Raw genomic sequence first — 20,236 nt, forward strand, 5'->3', positions numbered from 1 at the left:
TTTATTTGCCAGTCGCATTTTGCAAACGCTTGCCGTGGGACCCGGGCAACAGAACAGCCATTGGGTGGCACGTGTTTAATCCTGGTAAGTATGCGGCACACTTCCTGGATGACGCCCCTCGACCCGCGTCCCCCGTTTGTGTCCCTGGTTCTGTCTCTCTTTCTCGTCCTGGTGTCCTACTCCCCAGGTCTGCCACACGGTTGTCATAAAATGCTAAATATAAATTTATGGCAGAGTGCGCGCTTGTGGCATACTAAGCACCGCATCGTGGCGTGGTCCACGAACTCCGGTCTCGGGGGCAGGTTCGTTCTGGGCTCTGGCTAAGCACATTAGGAAAATGAAGCTGTTTCTCGATTACGATTACATTTGCCACAGATTTGCTCTTTTGTTGCATTTTCCCAGCCGAGACTTTGTTGTCAACTTATTCTGCCCCAGAAACTTGCTTGAATGTTTTGGCAGTTTTGAGGGGCAGCAGATGGCTGGGTTGGGCATTTTGGTTAATGGCTAAACAGATTTCAAGTGGCAACAGGGACAGGATGGACAATGTGGCTTGTGCGGTGAATGTTAACCCAATTTATGGTAATTGTCTCAATAATTTGTGACATCATTAATCCGATTAACGTGGCAATGATATTAAATTGCGAATTTGAATAGATAATACAATAATGATTCAGCGATGGCATGCCACAAGTACTCCCGCATCAGTGCACAATAAATTGAATTATGAATTCACATTGATTATTGTAGCTTTTTATTTCTCTCAATTATCGCAACAAATCGTGTGATTTCATGATCCCACTGTTCCGATATATTGCTGTCGACACATACGTAAAGTTGGCTGCGGCTGAAAGTCAATCTGTTTGTAGCCTTAAAATTTATAGAATTCCGTACTGCAAGGCATTTATTATTTAGTTTATTTATCACTACACTACTACAATATTTCCAATGTCCGACCGCTACGATCGTGCCGTGACCATATACTCGCCCGATGGCCATCTGCTGCAAGTGGAGTACGCCCAGGAGGCAGTGCGCCGAGGATCCACGGCGGTGAGTGCGGCAGCTTCGTGATTGTGGATTGTCTCTGATCTCTTGGCTATCTTCAGGTGGGACTTCGCACCAACGATTGCATTGTGGTGGGCGTGGAGAAGAGGTCCAGCAATCCCTTGTTTGATGAGCGGTCCATGCGCAAGATTTCCATGCTCGACAATCATGTGGTGATGACCTTTGCCGGCCTCACTGCAGATGCCCGAGTACTGATCAGCCGCGCCCAAGCGGAGGCCCAGAGCTATCGTTTGAATTTCGAGAGGCCCGTGACTGTGGAGTACATAACACGGTGAAAGCAGTTTCCTCGCTTACCCTTTGCCAAAAACTTATTGGAGCCGCGGTGGCGGCCTTTTCCTTTCAGCTTCATAGCGCAGATGAAGCAGAATTACACGCAAAGTAATGGACGACGTCCCTTCGGGCTCTCCTGCCTGATGGGTGGCTTCGACGGGGATGGCAAGCCGCATCTGTACCAAACCGAACCATCGGGCATCTACTACGAGTGGACGGGCAGCAGCACGGGGCGGGCGGGCACCACGGCGCGCGAATACATGGAGAAGCATGCGGGCGATACGGTCGACTCCATGGACGAGCAGACGGCCGTCAAGCATGTGGTGCGCACCCTGATGAGTGGCACCGAGATGAGCGAACCCCAACTGGATGTGGCAGTGCTGCGGTTCAACCAGCCACTCCGCATGGTTGAGTGCCAGGCTCTGGACGATCATATGAGGGCTATCCGTGGTGAGATCGAGGCGGAGGTCAAGACCAGGCTGGTGCCTAACAAATTATAAATCTGTACATTGTTTGTCTAAGTACTGTAGTGTAATGCCAAAGGCTCTATATATCTATAGCAATTCCTCACCCTATTCTTCACTTTCTGGCAATTCAATTTCAACTCCTCAAGATGAGAGCAGGCTGGTAGGATGGGGGCGAAAAGTAATCAGCAGGAAAAATGTGTAAGCGGGCGAATCACTTAATTTGTCTCAAGGGCATTTTTTCTGCACTCTCCATCTTGGTTTTTTCTCGCTGCCTGTCTGTTGGATGGAATCGGATGGGGATGGGCAACGAGCCAACGGAGTAACCAAGTTAAAAACTTTTAAGCGAAAATGGGAATTGAATTTGCAGCAACTACGGAGAATGGAGATGGGAAAGATTCGCAAAAACACACATGCGTGTGGGGCAGCGCCAATCCATTTCATCGCACACGGTGCCACACACCTTTTGTTCCCCAGGCAGTCGTGGGCTTCAAAACTTTCTGATGCTAACCAATTTCTGGTTTCGAGTGCTTCAATCAACTGCGTATACTCGAGTGGGCATTGCCGAAGGTGTAATCTTTGGGTATGAATCAGTATAGTTCGTTAAAGCGAAGAAGCGGCGGCAGCTCGTTCTTTTATTTAAAGATTGACACACGAGTGCATAGGGTTGTCGCATCGGTCAGTGGATAGGCTCCACGAAACAGTAGTTGCCATGACTGCCAGTTGCTGTAATGTCTCCCTATTTGCCTGCATGGGTAACCTCACGAATGATAAGAAGGTGCATCAGGCTTCTGCTCCCCGAGATCCTCCAATTAATTCAGACACACGCACTCCTATAGCACGTATCGTATATCGAAGCATCGTTTCATTTCCTTCGTTTCATCCCATCCCTGTTTCATTTTCAATCAGCTGTGTTCTATCAAACGAAACTTGCCTAAATTTTTGCACTTACTGCGAACATATTTTCAAGAAACTAAAATGTCTTGCACGTCGTAAGATCTTTGAATTCCGTTATTATAAAATACGTTTTGCACGTTTTTACGCTATTCACAGAGGAAGCACCACCGTAAGCATCGCAACTCCGCCGATGGGCGACGACAGCTGGGTCGGATGGTTTTTAAGCCAGATTGGCAACGAGTTCCTGTGCCGCGTGCCCCTGGAATTTATGAGGGATAAGTTCAATCTGTACGATCTGGAGTCGGAGGTCGTCAACTTTTCTAAATCTTTGGATACCATAATGGATCCGGAGTTTTGCGTCAACAATTGGGTGGGCGATGGTGCCCACATTGAATCGGAGAGACTGTACGGCCTGATCCATGCCCGCTACATTATGACGCCCCCAGGCATCGATGCCATGCGACGGAAGTACGAGTATGGCGACTTCGGTTTCTGTCCCCGAGTCTACTGCGAGGGCCAGCACGTCCTACCCATTGGGCTCAGCGAAAAGTCGTACGAGTCCACGGTGAAGGTCTTTTGTCCATGCTGCCGGGATATCTACACGCCAACGCGGAACAGCGCCGTGTTAGATGGCTGCATGTTTGGGCCCAACTTTCCCCACATGTTTCTTATGGAGTTGCCCACGCATCGCCCAACGCTATCCCAAGAAAAATATGTACCCCGGTGAGTGATTTGTCCCGATCTCTGCCTCTCACCCTCACCCTCACCCTCTCTCACGCTCTACTCTCTCTCCATTGCAGTCTCTATGGGTTTCAGCTGCACAAGAGCGCTTTGGAGCCAGTTCCAGATCCAGCTGCCAATAAGTGCGCCAACTCCAACGCCTAGTGCTTCTTCCGGTCATGACTACCCACCATTTATCATCTGAATGTACTTAGCATTAAACTAGTCTCAGTGCATGGATATCGCCAGCGCCAGCACCACACTCACACACTCACACTATGAAGACACACTGCAAAAGAGTTCGCTGGCGATATCACGCACTTGACTGATCTCAATAGCTCCTTCGTTCTTACTATTGTAGAGGTATTGTAGAGGTACTCCTAACTTAATCGAAACTTTAGCGCTTCATGCTGTATATAGAGCTGCCTTTCAACTTGTTGCAAGACTGCGAGTATGCTGCCCCTAGAAGCTGTTAGATTGCGCAATCAAAATCCACTTGCGAGCGCCGACCTGCTAAGCCCATAATGGACATTACCCGGCGGGGCAAGGATGCCCGATGCTTGCCGGCAGAGCTCCAGTAAGTCATTCTCTTATTATTATTTACTGCCGCTCTGCCGCTCTGCCGCTTTCAGCTGCCCCACTCGAAGCGGTTTCCTTCGTCGAGTGTCGAGACGGGGGGGCCACGCGGGGTTCTCTCTCTTTCTCTGTGGAGGCACTCACACTTTTCACACTTAATTTCATTAAGTAATTTTTCATACTGGTACTTTTATTGAGTCTAGCAACTGGCGGAGCGTGTAATGAGCAAGCGATGGAGATTTTTCAAAGAAAGAGACCATTTCGCTTTACATTACAATTGACAGCGTGCTTTTCATTGCTCAATTCACAATGTGTTTTCCACTTTTCCTTGTCTGTTGTTTTCTCTTCTTGCTGCCACCTGTGGATGCTGCTCCCTTTGTGCCATACCGCTTCTGTAAGCTTTTTGCTAATCAAAAGACACGATTGGAAAACAATGCGAATTCACTCCGGCTAGATGATGCATTGTCCTGCCAGCAAAAGCCTAAGTAATTGAACATCCCGAGAGTCGGAGCATATTCTTTTATTTATACTAACTCAATTTCATTCGGTACCTAGATTTTTGACCACCGTGTACGTTCATTCGATTAAAAATAGTTTATTTGTACAGCGAAAATGCGGTCCGGTCCAAAATGCATTTCCCTAGAATTTCGAAACATTCGATTGCATCGCTGCCAACTCAACAACTCCACAATTGCACCTGTGTATATTTTTTTCCAGGATGTTGTTTTTCTGTGCCATTCGGAGAACTTTCAGCGGAAATATTATTGTTTGCGGGAGGGCACAACCCTCGTCGTTGGGCAAACAATAAACGAAATTGGACAATATGTACTATACCTCTGCAATCTCCATTGTTTTAGGGGTACAACGATAGTACAAACAACCTGATGCAGTTCCTTGTGCAGTGGAGTCAAGCCTCTATTCTGTCAGAGGATATGGTTTTAATTATCTTAAAAACATTGATGTTTTTGCGTCGTTGCTAACACTGTCATACCTGCACTATATACACCATGTCGCAAACGAGCTTTCTGGATTAGATCCCAGGGTCTTCGGGCTATGGTGGTGGCCGGACACAAAAGTCGCCCAGGCCAAAGGCCACAGCCTCAGACGAGCGCCGATTTCCAAGCCGAGCTGCATTCTTATCAACTCTTCAGTTGCCCCCGGGTCCGTCCCCAGCTGCAAATCGTTGAAATCCTGTGTCTAGTGCTGGTGCATGCCTATTTAAAAATTCACAAACCGTGGCCGCTGGATACACGAATAATCGTATATTCAAGCCTCAAATATGTGTCAGCATTGGATGCTTTCCACAATTTCTGAACTGAAGGGATATTTGACAACATCTCAATGGTTGCTGACCCCTGCCCAAGCACTCCCATAATGAACCTTTAATATACTAATTTGGTTAACTTTGCCAGCCGGCAAACTTTTCACAACTTCAGAGCGGATGCGAAAAAAATCCCAGTTGTGTTAATTTCGAGTTGAGCGCTCGACTGAGCCCCAAAGACTACAAAGCTCCTAAACGCTGGCTGATTAAGCCGCCGGGAGTTGGTCGCTGCTTTGCGCCGCTTGGTGCCTGTAACCGACACAGAAGAAAGGAGCACCGCCGTAATTATCCTGATGAGATTGCCCGGAAATTAGCGTAGAAGGTGACCCGGTGGTGACCCGGCCTGAGTACCGAGTCTCTCACAGAGTGAGCCGAAAGCCTGGTTAGCAGACTTCAAATTAAGTTATGGCCGGCTCCGCGGAACACCGGACATGTCTGCCTGCTAATAAGCTAAATGAAACAAAAAGGGGATGTCACTCTCAGCGGCAGTCACAAATTGATGAAGATGGAAGCGGACGGAGATGGCGACGGAGACGAAACCTAATAACTTTGGCCACGCATTAATTGGAATTTATGGAGCATTTTGCACGGCCAAGCCACTCTAAGGGCCACTGCCCCACTGGCTTCTTCACTGCTAAACAAAGCGCGTAATGTCCGCCAAGGGCCATTGGAGGGTACGGTTTCTTCACGCCTTCAATCACAGCGGAGCGGCCTCCACTCCCACTCAGTCGAACAAGTGGAGAAAGCGTTCCGAACTCTTGCGCCAAGTTTAAGTGCTTTTAAAAAACCATTAATGTCATTTCCTTTGCCCCTTACTGTCCTATCCTTTCCTGTCTGCCGGTCTTGTCTGTGTCTGTGTGTGTGCGGTGATGGCGGCGGCGATCCGGATGGGCTGAGGGGTCGGTTGCACCCTTTTATTCACTCTTTTACTGGCCTCGCAGATGGAAAAACATCAAAATACAAAACAAGAATACACTAGAAACGTGAATTTTGGAAGTGTCAAATGGGATTCGGGACTCGATTGATTGATATTTGTGTGGGTTGGCTCTAACGAGACTTTTTGTTACCAGATCCTTTCTGGTTGGGTGGGGGTGGTGGCTGGGGCAACGGTCCCGCGCCCCAGGTTCCCGTGGGATTTGGGATAGCTGCTGGACGATTTTGTCCAGTGAGAGCCTGAGCCCCGGTCTTTGGCATTCCAAGAGTGGCTCCACGTGCTTCTGTACCCAGAATGGATCCACGGTGGCTCGGACCTTGAGCGGATCCACGACGAGTTTTTACAGACACTGGTGGACGAGATTGCGGCAAAGATTCCCTCCGGTTTCCTGCTCCTGGGACTTTGGGGGGAGCAGCCGGAGCAGCGCCTCCAGGGGGCTCTGGACGCGATGGCTTTGCAACAACAGCCGACTCGACTGTGGGTGCACTGGGAGGAGCGTTGGTCATCTTGGCCACAGAAGGAACAGCTGTGGCATCCAGCCGGAGTTCTGGCATGGGTGGAGGTGCGACAAGGTTCGGCAGGCTGGGGTCCTTCGAGTAGCGACGAATGCCCTGCATGCGACTGGGACAGGCGCCCAGCGGTGGCGACTCCTCGTAGCAGACATGGGGGCCGTAGTCAAAGGAATCCGTGCTATCCACGGCGGGCATGCCGCGACGATGGAAACAGTTGATGGGACAGGAGGGCACACACGGCTTGTAGGGCTTCTCCACAGAGGCCATCTTCTTGATCTTGACGGCGTTGCAGTAGATCTGGTTGCGAGCATCCCGCTGGTTCTCGCGGCACATCTCCGCCTGGTCGTACTTGCGATAGGCGAGATCCGCCTGGGCGTGATACCCCGGCCAGCAGTAGTCCCGCAGCTTGCTGCGCTTCACGATACCTCTGTCCGGTTGCACATCTAAATTGTTTGACCGCGCATAGCGCTCGACTGCGGTGGCAATGGGGTAGAGGGGGCGGCCAAGCTTGCGGGACTGCTCCATGACCTCGACGGCCTGCGCGTAAAACTTCTTGTCCTCCAGGAGGTAGGGATCGTCGTCGCAGGCAGAAATGCGCATCAGCTCCTGCTGGCGCTGCTCCAAGAACTCCTCCCTCTGGCGGTGGAGGGTGTCGCGCACCTCGGCCGTCACTTTGTCGCGGTTCCGTTTCTCGGATATCTCAAAGTGGCGGTTGGCCTCAGCGTTCTTCAGCCGGCGGGCCACCTCGAAACGTTGCAGCTCCCGCTCTCGCTTGAGCTTCTCTTCAGCCTCCTGCTTCTCCACCAGCTGGTAGGCCTTGCGCTGCTTGGCCAGCTCCTCCAGCTCGCACTGGCGACGCGCCTCGTCCACCTGCGTCTCGAATTCGTAGCGATCCTCCAGGGTGGCCTGGCGCTCCTCCAGCTTCTTCTTGCCGGCCTGCTGCAGTCGGCAGACGCGCACCGCACGCTCCTCGCGTTCGCGCTGCTTTTTCGCACGGGTCTCTTTTATGTGGGCGTTGTAGCGGCCATCCAGTTGCCGAGTGGCTACCTGGTAGACGCAGTTCCGTCGGTCATCGATTACGTCGCAAATGCGCTCATCTGGGGGGGTGGGGGGATTTAGGTTTAACTTCCACTCTTCTCCAAGAGTTCGGTGTGGGACTCACGCTCTTCTATCTCAGCCTTCTCCCTCAGGGAATCGCGGTAGGCCTTGCGATTGAACTCAATGCTGCGTGCCTTCCTCTCCTTGAAGGCCTTCTCCTCCTTGTCCTGCAGGCACTTGTACTGGGCCCGCTCCACCACCTCGTCAAAGAGACGCTGCTCCTTTTCGGCCGCCATGAGTTTTCGCTTCGCTTCCACGTCCTGCATGATGGCGAGACGAACGGCTTGTCGCTTCTCCTCCTCCTTGGCCGCAAGCTCCTCCTCGGTGATGTTAGTAAAGGGTATGAGCACCTCCGGACACATGATCTCATCCTGCTCCTGCTGGCGACGGGCGTCCTCGGCGATTTCCCTGTTAAGCGCCTCATTGAAGCCCCGCTGATGGAGCATCTCGCTCTCGAGCAGTGCCTGATGCAGAGCCCGATGTCCCGGCTTCAATTGGTCGAGAATATTGTTGGCCCGCAGGATCCGCTCCTTGCGCAAACGTTCTTCGATTTGCTTGCTCTCCTGCGGCTCGGCCGCGACGACTGGCGTCACAGCCACGTTGGACTTCTCCTCCGCCTTGTGGGTGACCATTCCCTTAAAGTAGCTGCACAGCAGATCGTTGCCCTCCTTGAGGTACTGTCGGTACCGCCGTTCCTCCTCGACATCCGCCAGCTGGGCGTGCTTCTGCTTCTGCTGGGCCCGCGACTGGATAGCCTCATAGCGCTTGGCCGACACCACGACGGGATGTACCTGGAACCGTGACCTGTGCATGTTCTCTGTGCGGAACACGGGCGATTAGCGGATCAATTTCGAGATATATAAGATGTCAGTTCAGTGTGTAATTTTATTTCACAGAAGCGAATGGAAATTGACTTCTAACAAAGGGGTTTATTTTGAAATGACATTAAATCAAACGAATGATATGCTGTGGAATGGTCAATGGCCAATGGCCAATGGCTTAGAGTTGCTTTCCATCAGTCGAACTTGCAAAAGGGGCTCCCCGTTGATGGTAGTTTCAATCATTATACCCATTATATCATTATAGAGTGTGTAGGGATATTATTTAAGGGTGAAAATGTATGGAATCCACAATTTTTAGGATACGACCAGCCTATTGAATTTAGATTAGAACTGGTCGTTTATTGTGCAAGAATTAACATTAGAACATAACAAGCGGTCGTGGTTAACCTCTCTTTCTCTCTACATTTTGTCAATCTCATTGTATAATCAAAAGCTCACATATACACTGACTGACTGAGTACCGGGTATAAAAGTAGAGCCACGGCCCTTGCCACGGCTCAAAAGGCTACCGCTCGTTAGAGTTTTATGGTAATAACTTTTACTTTATAAATCTATAGGTAATGTTCATTTTTTAATCTATTTTACATTTCTATGGCACCATTGGTAAAAACAATCCCGATTAATTCAAAACAGACCACATTTCTATCTGCTGCCGAACAGAATGAACTCTAAGTTGCTCGGGAGTGGGTTTTTACTGTTTTCTGCCTTCCTGGTTTGTAGTGTAAGATTTTATAACTCATCGAAAATAATCTTCAAACTAATAAGCAACGTGTTTCAGGAGGCACCCTTCGTTAAAATGACAAATGCCAAGTGTCCGTCGTACAACAAATCGTGGGTGGAGGTCCACTATTGTCGCCTGAAGGCCTACTCCCGGAACAAGACCAGCTTGAATATAAATGCCACCTTCCTACAGCCCGCAAACAATATCTTTCTCCGACTTAAATTGATGAAGAGGGCCAATGGCTATAAGCCATTTCTTTGGGACTTCACCTTTGACGCCTGCGAATTCATGAGGAAAAGGAATCAGCCGGTGGCCAAGATTGTCTGGAATCTAATTAAGGATGTTTCCACAGTGAATCACACCTGTCCTTATGTTGTATGTGTTGAGTGTTTGTTCTTAATCTTCAGTCTTTGATGCATTAATCTATAGGGCTTGCAGGCTGTTAGCGATTTCCACCGTGTTGAAATACCCCTCCCAATGCCAACTGGGGAATATCTTCTTTTGATAACTTGGATATTCGATGGTAAGCCGCAGTTTTCAACAGATGTCTATTTCACATTTGTGGAGGATTATTAGGGCACAAGGCGTGATTTCCCAAAATAATTTGATGTTTACTTGGAAACGCCGATAATATTAGCGACACGACAAAGAGTGCGTGCGAGAGAGACAGAAAATCAGTCTGAGCGTGACGTCGGACGCTGCGTAGCCACTGCAAATTGATTTGTTCCTTTCGGCAATAAAAACAATCCGTTCTGATCCAGATTGAGCAATCGGATAGATATGGTCGTTATCTATGATTCTGCATTTTTAGTTTTCTCGAATATGCAATAATGTGGATGCAACAGATTTTCGTCCTTAGTGGGGGTGGGCGAAATTTTGAGATATACGTTTTATAGTGAGATCTAACAGGAGTGCGGATACCAAATTTGGTTACTCTAGCGTTAATAGTCTTTGAGATTTGTGGATGCCCCAGATCTTCGTCCTTTGCGGGGGCGGAGGGGGGTGGGGCGAAATTTTGACACAAAACGGTCAAGGTCTGATATCAGAGGAGTATGGATACCAAATTTGGTTGCTCTGGCTTTTATAGGTTCTGAGATCCTTTAACTCATATTTTGCAATAGGCAAAACCGACCATGAAACCTGTGTGTTAGAGAGAGACAGAATGAAATTGTTTTCTTGACTCTGGCTATAATAATTATACGATCTGGTTCAGATTTTACACTCTAGAAGATATTGTCATCCTCTACAATTCTACGTTTTCAGTTTTCTCGTATCGTCGAAATTGTGGATGCCACAGATTTTCGCTTTTTGTGCAGCCGGAAGTGGGCGGGGCGAAGTTTTGAAATATTCTTGTAGCAGTGACATATCACAGAAGTCTGGATCCAAAACATCGTTGCTCTAGCTCTTATAGTCTTTGAGCACTAGGCGCTAATAGGGACGGACAGACGGACGTACGGACAGAAAGACAGGGCTCCATCGACTCGGCTATTGATGCTGATCAAGAATATATATACTTTATGAGATCGGAAACCATTCCGTCTGGACGTTACACACATCCACTTTTACCACAAATCTAATATACCCCAATACTCATTTTGAGTATCGGGTATAAAAATGCATTGAGTCTATTCTATTGATCGGCAGTGTATTTTATTATTGTATATTAATGGATATAGGAGGATATAATTTATTGAATTGTGGGAAAGCGTCTTTAAATAGTTCCATAGTCCCAAATGAATTCTAAAGTAAGTGTCTTATGCTTCGACAGCGCCGTCATAAGAAACCAATTCAAGCAGGCATACCTTAAATGTATGAGAATCGTGCTGGCTCTAGAGCGCTGTCTCTCTCTGAAATTTTCTAGACAGTCTGGAGCCAGTTTTAGAAACAGGCGGCAAAAAATCGAGCTCAAAAATGTTGTACTCATCTTACTATTTATATTGTCTTTGCCTGAACCATATACATAGGCACTTCAGAGATTCTTACCTCACATCAGACCAACTGGAGAGTATACCTTTCATATCTATAGAAAACCGGAGTTTGCTATTAATGTTCACTTCAAATTTGAAGAGGATTTATGGGCAATATTTTGTTCATTCAACAATGTTTAATTGGCCAGGTTAGTTAGGTAGCAGATCGATTACCATATAACAAATAGTTTCGCTCGATTTCCTCATATAATTTTCCGCATATTAATCTGTATCCAACCATCAACATCGAAGTTTTTCTATCGGTAGTCGTAAGCAGCAGCTCGGACCGGAAGCAATGAACTATAAAATAATCTCTTTTGGAATGGTTTTGTTTGCAATCTTCCTCATTGGCAGTGTAATGTTCTATACTCGTATCTAATCGGAAATAATCTTCAAACTAATAAGCAACGTGTTTCAGGAGGCACCCTTCGTCAAAATGACAAATGCCAAGTGTCCGTCGTACAACAAATCGTGGGTGGAGGTCCACTATTGTCGCCTGAAGGCCTACTCCCGGAACAAGACCAGTTTGAATGTGAATGCCACCTTCCTACACCCCGCAAACAATATCTTTCTCCGACTTAAATTGATGAAGAGGGCCAATGGCTATAAGCCATTTCTTTGGGACTTCACCCTTGACGCCTGCGAATTCATGAGGAAACGGAATCAGCCGGTGGCCAAGATTGTCTGGAATATAATTAAGGATGTTTCCACAGTGAATCACACCTGTCCTTATGTTGTATGTGTTGAGTGTTTGTTCTTAAACTTCAGTCTCTGATGCATTAATCTAAAGTGTTTGCAGACTGTTAGCGATTTCCACCGCGTTGAAATACCCCTCCCAATGCCAACTGGGGAATATCTTCTTTTGATGACTTGGATATTCGATGGCAAACCGCAGTTTTCAACAGATGTCTATTTCACATTTGTGGAGGATTAGGGCACAAGGCGTGAACCAATTGTTTTCACTGATCTAATTGTCCCAGTGACTTATGGATTAAAAATGATACTGCTGATTTGTTTTTTGACTGTTATTGTTTGCCACTTTTCCAGCGGACAGTGTAAGATACTTTTGAAGGAAATATAACTACATGCTACCGTCTCGGAGACATTGAACAACTCAATATACGATTCGACTGAAGCTAATGAAATGGCCGAACCTTTCTCAGTAAACTTACCATCGATGGATCAGCGTTTATTTTTTGAGAAGAGTTCAGCCCAATCAAGGACGTGTCCAACCTGAACAAGAGACAATACAAACAGTACATATATATTTACTTATTATATTCTATTATTATATATTGATGGATATAAAAGGGTTAAGATATATAATATTTATTGTATTGTGGGACAGCCTGGAGCCAGTTTTAGAAACAGGCGGAACTAATTGATCTCAAAAATGTTGTACTCATCTTACTATTTATATTTTCTTTGCCTGAACCATATACAGAGGTACAAATGGTATATGCTGAGGGCTCACTTCAGAGTTTCTTACCTCACATCTGACCAACTGGAGAGTATACTTTTCATATCTATAGAAAACCGGAGTTTGCTATTAATGTTCACTTCAAATTTGAAGAGGATTTATGGGCAATATTTTGTTCATTGAACAAAGTTTAATTGGCCAGGTTAGTTAGGTAGCAGATCGATTACCATATAACAAATAGTTTCGCTCGATTTCCTCATATAATTTTCCGCATATTAATCTGTATCCAACCATCAACATCGAAGTTTTTCTATCGGTAGTCGTAAGCAGCAGCTCGGACCGGAAGCAATGAACTATAAAATAATCTCTTTTGGAATGGTTTTGTTTGCCATCTTCCTTATTGGCAGTGTAAGGTTCTAAACTCGTATCTAATCGGAAATAATCTTCAAACTAATAAGCAACGTGTTTCAGGAGGCACCCTTCGTTAAAATGACAAATGCCAAGTGTCCGTCGTACAACAAATCGTGGGTGGAGGTCCACTATTGTCGCCTGAAGGCCTACTCCCGGAACAAGACCAGTTTGAATGTGAATGCCACCTTCCTACACCCCGCAAACAATATCTTTCTCCGACTTAAATTGATGAAGAGGGCCAATGGCTATAAGCCATTTCTTTGGGACTTCACCTTTGACGCCTGCGAATTCATGAGGAAACGGAATCAGCCGGTGGCCAAGATTGTCTGGAATCTAATCAAGGATGTTTCCACAGTGAATCACACCTGTCCTTATGTTGTATGTGTTGAATGTTTGTTCATAATCTTCAGTGTCTGATGCATTAATCTAAAGGGTTTGCAGACCGTTAGTGATTTCCACCGAATTGAAGTACCCCTCCCAATGCCAACTGGGGAATATCTTCTTTTGATAACTTGGAGTTTCGATGGTAAGCCGCAGTTTTCAACAGATGTCTATTTCACATTTGTGGAGGATCCGTAGCCGAACAGCTGAACTTCAACTAATGAATCAAATCAAAACGAGGGGGGCCTTTACAGGGGCTCAACTTTGTTACTCGGTACTCAGTATGTTTATATGTATGTGAGCTTATTTATGTTATTTACACAATATAATTGATATGTCCTTTGGTTGGTATAGCTGTTATTGCCTCAGAGAACAAGGCGTCAAAGAAGACGGTCGGGCAGTCCAATGCAGACGTGGTACACACGTCCAATTTAATCAAAAAATGTATTATACTCGTATACCCCTAAACTCTTCGAGTAGCGGGTATAACACAGCGTATGGTCGCTTATGAAGTGATTAATCGAACCGTTCAACCGCTAAGATAGATTGTGCGTTAAATTACTCTAAGCTAAGCATATTATAATATACGATAAGTTTTCGTATAATATGCGCATATTCGTATAATTTGTATAATCTTTGTTTGTAAATCGTCATCAAACTTTTTGAAACTGCTCCACAGGATAGAACGCGCCGGATGCTGTGCCAAGCTATGCCGCAATTAGATGAACCCCAATTAGCGTTAATAAAATTAAGCGAAACCTTGTGAGAGGAGGGCCAGGCAGAGTAATGGTGCCTCCAAATGGTGCAAAATCCAATCCCCGTCGGGCGTCAAATTATACAGAAAACTCTGATGGCGGGCAAATGGGAATCGGAGAAAGAAAAACAAGAAATGTGTGCGGACCGGACCGGACCGAAAGCGGTGGAAAGTTGACTTTCATGCAAAAAGTTTTTTACCCTCACGCAGAATCTCAGGCTGATGCTGTCGCAGGCGGCATGCGGCATGCGGCATTCGGCAGCCGGTAGGCGTGGTCAGACGGCAAACACCGGCGATTATTGTTACAAAGTGCAGCGGAGCGAGTAATTTTTTCGGGGCATGAGAGAAGAGTCCACATTCAAATTTGGATTCAGATTCGGATTCAGATTCAGTTTGAGATTCAAATTGCCAAAGAAGCCGCGGCCCCCAGGGGATTGGGGCAGGAGGTGCGGAGCGAATGCCGCTTCTGAAAATTGTTTTGTGAAAATTAGTTTTTCAACTTTTCCTGTGCGTTTCCCTTGCACTTCTTTCGCTGCTCCTTTTGTCGGTTTTTTTGTTCGCCCGCTGTTGTGTGGCCAGATGAAAATTTGAACGCAGTTTGCGATATTAATTTGAATTTTGGGCATCACTGGGCCGCCACGCTGTCATCTGGGGCAAAGGGGGCAGGGAGAGTTTTTTGAGGCGCAATAAAAATCAAATTTGAATAATTTTTAATTTATTTAGCTTCGTTTCAGTCGAAGTTTTTCATGGATGTGAATGTGGGTGTTGTGTTTGGGATTTTTATTTTTTTTTTTTTTTTTGTTTTGTGTTACTTTTTTGGGATCATTTTGTTGGCTGCCTTTTGTTAAACGGTTTCAATGTAATTGCTATTAGATTACGAGTTCCTTTATATGGGGAAGAGAGATGAGAATTATTTAAGGTAGATGAAAAATATTGATTTTCGTTGTAAATAAAACCACTTGTGCCTTTTTGCTTGTTTTCTTGATATTTATTTGGTATTGCCTTTAAATCCATTTATACTCGTAGTTATGTATCTTTCGTTGATCCTATGCATATCTATTGTTGTATTTGATAAGGACTAAACTAGAGTTCGCTTAGACAGTAAATTGATTTAATTTAACTAATCCGTTATAGCTACAAATTAGAGGATGGTTTAACAATAATTTTACACCGACTAAACTTAAATTCTTGACAATCACAAAGTTAGGATTTGATTTTGTTTTTGATTCCGATTCCGATTGGTTAGACAGTGAGTATACTCGTAATTTCAATAGTATTCAGATTCGATTCGATTGGAGTTAGAGAACTAGGACTATGATTAACCACAACGCTTTAAGATCCATATCCATTCATATGCCCGACCCAGAAGATGGGAACGAATGCTCATAGAGGGGGAAAGGATACACCACAGACACACACGTACAGTATCTGAGAGAGGAAAGTCTGACTTCTCCTGTAAAGTTTACATTTTGCGCTTCTGGACAGCTTTCTTTCCTTTTGAAAGTCAACCTGGCTGCCCCATAGACAATACATTAGCATAATCGTACCTAATTTACACACATAATATCTTTGATTTAGTTAATGCTCACACATACACATGCACATACAACACGCAACCTTTATTTATCTGCAGGGTGTCTTAGGGTATCACAAACACTGAATGAACACTTACTATGGTTAACATTTGATTTTCATGGCCGATTCCGATCCGATCCGATCCGATCCTATCCTATCCAATCTGATTCGATTGAAGATTCGATGGGAAAGTTCTTAGAGCAAAGGATCTACAGCAGGCCAATATTTACGATATCTTTGTATTGAAATCCTACATAATAGACGACACACATATTATATTTGCAGGATCATGCGACATTTAAGATAGACACAGACACTCATTCTATGGTTAAACCATTTCCCCCGATCAAAGGATTTGTCTTCACTTGCGATACTCGGCCATGGAGGAGGCGGCTGTGACCTCTGGCGGCGGACTGTGGCAGGAGACGCGGATGCGGTTCAGCCGCAGACTGCTCGTATGGTGGACGCCATGGTGCAGCCGGGCCTGCTGGTGCAGCGGATGGTGCGAGCACTTGGTGACCTGGCGGGCCCTCTGGCTGGCGAGTATGACGTCCTCTGCGTACTAAATGTCCGGAATGCTGCGACCCGCAGACATCTTGGACTCAGCCTCTCCGCCGCCGATGCCGCCACCCCCGCCGGCTCCGAGTGCCTTGCTCTTGGCGCAGTTGACGTCGTGGAAGAGGTGCTCGCACAATTTGGGCTCCGAGTTGGAGAACTTGCCCAGGTCGGAGGCGGACGTGGAGTCCTTGCACAGATTCAGCTGCAGATCGCTGGCCTTGCTGAAAGACGTGGTCTGCAGCTGCGACTGCTGCTGCTGTTGCTGCTGCTGCTGCTGTCGATGGTGCTGCTGCGGCTGGTGCAGCTGGTGCATGTGGTGGTGGTAGGGAAAGTGGGGCAAGCTCTTTTGCATAGCGTTGAGGTTGCCAGAGCTGACGGTGCGCTCGAGTATCTCCCCCCAGTACTTCTCGGAGAGGCCTTCGATGTCGGGCCGCATGGTGGGGTACGCATCGTTGGCCGATGGCTGGTGCACGTGGCCGTGTCCGCCTCCCATCGTGCTCCGGATGCACTGCGAGGCACTGCGGCTCAAACTGTTGGCCCTGGAGCGGCCGCAGATGCCGAGCACAGAACCGCCAATGGAACTGCCAATGCCACCGGCTCCAGTACCCAGTGCTCCGCTTGCCCCAGAACTGGTACCACCACCACCCCCCCCGTTGTTGCCGGGTGGCCGGGAGGCGGGCGGCTCCGGCGGGACAGGAAGAGTTGTGATTTCGAAATCGTTTGCATTGATGTGACAACAGGCTGATTTGTGCTCGGGCGTTTCCTCGTTGGGGAAGCACTGAAACGGAACGGAACGGAACGAGAACCAAAATGAAAACGAGTGCGTCATAAATTTTCCTCGCTTAGTTTTTCCATGCCAAAAATTAATAAGGATTTTGCAACTTGCAACAAAATTCCCGCAAGGTTGTGCCCCCAAATATGAGCCATAAATTTTCCACAGACTGACCTCCAGTTTCGTCCGAGTTTACAATTTCGAGCGGAAGTAAATCATGCAACTTGACTGCGCTTCCCCCCCCAAATAGATGCATGGATGGACAGGACGACACAGGGTCATGGGGGGAGGGAGTTGATGGGAGAGGGTCAGACAATGTAAATGCCGTTTTGGATTTTCTCGAACATAATTCAAAATCACTTTTCACAGTTCGTTATTGGTGCTGGTGCTGGTGCTGTTGCTGGTGCTGTTGCTGTAGCTGTTGTTGTTGCTGTTTTTGTGGATGTTTTGCTGCTGGAGCCTGAGAGAGAACTTCCTGTGTCTTACACCTTTTCCAGGAGATTTATGGTGAAGTTTCTCTGGTTGCCGGAAAGTTTATGCAGCTGCCCCGAATCACTTCCCACCCTCTAACCGAAAATATGGAATCTGCAGAGTCCCGGATGCGCCTTTAGTTAGGTGTTTTGAAAGCAAGGGATAAGCAAATCAATCAATCAATCAGGACTTATGACAGCTTTTGCTAGCACACATCGGACAGCGAACATGTTTTCAGACTTCATAGATCTTACACACCAGAGGGTAGAGGCCATCCCAGGGCAGACACTTACTTTGTTTGGCATCAATTGACGACTCAGACGGCGGAAATCGGAGTTGAGGAGCCAATACATGAAGGGATTCCATAGACTGTTGCTCAGTGCTGTCCAAGTGACGACAAAATCAAGAAACGGCGGCAACTGCAGACAGAAAGAGAGGGAATGAAATCAAAGCTCATGCGACAGACGTGGCGTATGCGCAACATTCAACATTCATTACGTATGCGCCACGTATGTCGGACCGAGTATCAAAGGAAGGGAAGTACGATAGAGAGGGGGAGAACGCATAGGGAGCCACTTGCCTTCGAGCCAGTGCATGCAGTGACTATCTCCTGTATGGTCCATGGCGTGACCATAACAATGAATCCCAAAGAAATGGCGGCCATCGAACGTGACGTGGACCCTGTGGAGTTCTTCTCCTGGATGGGAACAATCTGGGAAATATTGGACAATGTAATTAAAATTATCTGAGTACGCGTTCGAGAGAGTTGGCGAGAAGCTTGGTTGGGCGTCAGAGGGCGCATATTGATAGCGTTTTCAATTTGTTTGTATCCACTATGCAGCCAAAGTTCATTTTATTTACTCTTAACTTAATCCCAGAACTCGGCTCCCGTCTACCCTTACGCTTACCTTTTTGGTAATCTTGTTTGTCATGCTCGGCATCCCGGCCAGACCCATGCTCATCGCCATGCTTAGGTGGTGCCCCATCACGGGTGCCCCATGATGATGATGCGGATGGTGCGGATGATGCGAGTGGCCGTGGTATAGGTGCTGCTGCTGCTGCTGCTGTTGGTGGTGTTGGTGCTGATGCTGATGCTGCAGCTGGAGCTGCTGCTGCTGGGCCGGATGGAGATGCGGATGCGGATGATGGGCGGCGGCCGTGAGGGGCATTGTCGGATCGTTCAGGCGGAACCGGCTCATGTGGAAGCTGGACCCATAGCAGTACATCAGCACCATGGTGGTGGGGAAGTAGAGGGCGCATGTGGATAAAATTCTATACGACGGCTTGCTATAGAAGGGTTCGCAGGCCATTAGACCTGTATTGTTGAAGTAGTAACCTGTGTAGATGGTATATAGAATCGGATGTGTGTGTGTGTGTGTGTGTGTGTGTGTGTAAGTATACATAGTAGAAGGCTGGCTAATGCATAAGCTCACCTTTGGGCAGCACAAGAAAGCCAAATACCGTGAGACTGATGATCCAGGTTAAGCTCAATATGGCAACACAACCCTGCAAAATACATGGATATACAAAAAGATTGTGTACTAAGCTATTTGTTTTCATATCCCGTAGCCTCCTACGTTTGGACTTGTGACCACGTTTCTGATGCACATTTTTTATGGTTCGGATATGTGGCATGGAAATATGTTCGCCAATGCAGCAAAACGTGCCACAGGAGCTCTTCTATTTGTACTGACGGTTGCGAGAGATGTTTTTGTATAATAATTAACCTCAATAGCAGACGCAACGGTCACTCCTCAATCAAACGAAACTGTTTCCAAAAATTTCACAAATGGAATTAAAAACTTTTGATTACTTGAAAAACATTGCCACAAAGAGCACACCGACGGACAGAAGGCACAGAAGGTAGAGAGGGGCTTTTGGTAAAAGGCTGCCACAATCATAACTGACTGACTAACTGACTGAGTGACTGAGCGAACTGGCGACCATTTGCCTGTCCCTCAGAATTGTTACAGCAATACACAACTGGAACTCGAAAATATCTAGGACCCAGGGTCCATGATCCAGGGTCCGGTGAGTGAAAACCCAGAATGGAACAAAAAACTTTTTCGTTTTTCACTTTGGCCTGTTTTATTTAATTTACCGCCGGTTATCGTTTACAAAACTTTTGTAGACCTCCGAATATCAACATTGAATAACCCCGAAAACTACCAGAAACTTGCATTTCCACGAGTTTAGTACTGAATAAAATTATATTATGAGGCAAACAGTTTTTGGCATCCACATCTACTTTAATTGAATGCCACACTAGACCCAACGGGAGCACCGTTCGAGCATCGCTTTTCGATTGGTTTTGATTGGGACGCGAGAAACGATAACTATTCTTGAAATTTCATCAGAGCGAAGAGAAGAACAAAAATACGCCTCTTAATGTTTATTTAAAGAGTTCCTTCCATTCTGTTTTTCTTTTACCAAACAAAAAGTTCTGTGTTTATGGCACTTTTAAAATTATGAAAAATTAAAGGTTTAAAGTTTTTGCAGGCTTTTTTTAG

General features: G+C 46.7%; 7 protein-coding genes across 7 annotated transcripts in view; 5 read left to right on the plus strand and 2 right to left on the minus strand.

The window, feature by feature from the left end:
• Positions 1-902: 902 nt before the first annotated feature.
• LOC6601305 (proteasome subunit alpha type-7-1B) lies at positions 903-1,907 on the plus strand. The gene is made up of 3 exons (XM_002026307.2): positions 903-1,047; positions 1,104-1,333; positions 1,406-1,907. The coding sequence occupies exons 1-3, from the start codon at positions 946-948 to the stop codon at positions 1,830-1,832; spliced, it is 759 nt and encodes a 252-aa protein (XP_002026343.1). The 5' UTR covers positions 903-945; the 3' UTR covers positions 1,833-1,907.
• Positions 1,908-2,738: 831 nt separating this feature from the next.
• On the plus strand, positions 2,739-3,750 carry LOC6601306 (suppressor-of-stellate-like protein). Its single transcript, XM_002026308.2, has 3 exons — positions 2,739-2,788; positions 2,850-3,416; positions 3,494-3,750. The coding sequence occupies exons 1-3, from the start codon at positions 2,775-2,777 to the stop codon at positions 3,576-3,578; spliced, it is 666 nt and encodes a 221-aa protein (XP_002026344.2). The 5' UTR covers positions 2,739-2,774; the 3' UTR covers positions 3,579-3,750.
• Positions 3,751-6,194: 2,444 nt separating this feature from the next.
• On the minus strand, positions 6,195-8,725 carry LOC6601307 (trichohyalin). Its single transcript, XM_026985963.1, has 2 exons — positions 7,919-8,725; positions 6,195-7,853 (listed from the first exon to the last, which is right to left on the minus strand). The coding sequence occupies exons 1-2, from the start codon at positions 8,664-8,666 to the stop codon at positions 6,358-6,360; spliced, it is 2,244 nt and encodes a 747-aa protein (XP_026841764.1). The 5' UTR covers positions 8,667-8,725; the 3' UTR covers positions 6,195-6,357.
• Positions 8,726-9,357: 632 nt separating this feature from the next.
• LOC113565213 lies at positions 9,358-9,993 on the plus strand. Its single transcript, XM_026986726.1, has 3 exons — positions 9,358-9,417; positions 9,475-9,792; positions 9,847-9,993. The coding sequence occupies exons 1-3, from the start codon at positions 9,358-9,360 to the stop codon at positions 9,991-9,993; spliced, it is 525 nt and encodes a 174-aa protein (XP_026842527.1).
• A 1,686-nt stretch (positions 9,994-11,679) lies between these two features.
• LOC6601308 lies at positions 11,680-12,318 on the plus strand. The gene is made up of 3 exons (XM_026986716.1): positions 11,680-11,739; positions 11,803-12,120; positions 12,175-12,318. Exons 1-3 carry the CDS (start codon positions 11,680-11,682, stop codon positions 12,316-12,318), a joined length of 522 nt encoding a protein of 173 aa, XP_026842517.1.
• Positions 12,319-13,152: 834 nt separating this feature from the next.
• LOC6601309 lies at positions 13,153-13,794 on the plus strand. The gene is made up of 3 exons (XM_002026311.2): positions 13,153-13,212; positions 13,276-13,593; positions 13,648-13,794. Exons 1-3 carry the CDS (start codon positions 13,153-13,155, stop codon positions 13,792-13,794), a joined length of 525 nt encoding a protein of 174 aa, XP_002026347.2.
• A 1,548-nt stretch (positions 13,795-15,342) lies between these two features.
• Positions 15,343-20,236, minus strand: part of LOC6601276 (5-hydroxytryptamine receptor 1A) — a 36,476-nt gene continuing 31,582 nt past the window's right edge. Inside the window, exons 5-9 of the mRNA XM_026986547.1 lie at positions 19,160-19,232; positions 18,635-19,062; positions 18,307-18,438; positions 18,020-18,145; positions 15,343-17,261 (exon numbers count right to left, since the gene is read on the minus strand). Of these exons, the coding sequence (XP_026842348.1) occupies positions 16,488-17,261; positions 18,020-18,145; positions 18,307-18,438; positions 18,635-19,062; positions 19,160-19,232 (1,533 nt within the window). The 3' untranslated portion in view covers positions 15,343-16,487. The remainder of the gene's footprint in view (positions 17,262-18,019; positions 18,146-18,306; positions 18,439-18,634; positions 19,063-19,159; positions 19,233-20,236) is intronic.

This window comes from Drosophila persimilis, unplaced genomic scaffold, assembly GCF_003286085.1.
Source record: "Drosophila persimilis strain 14011-0111.01,24,50 unplaced genomic scaffold, DperRS2 tig00000002-arrow-pilon, whole genome shotgun sequence".
Classification (NCBI taxonomy): Eukaryota; Metazoa; Arthropoda; class Insecta; order Diptera; family Drosophilidae; genus Drosophila; species Drosophila persimilis.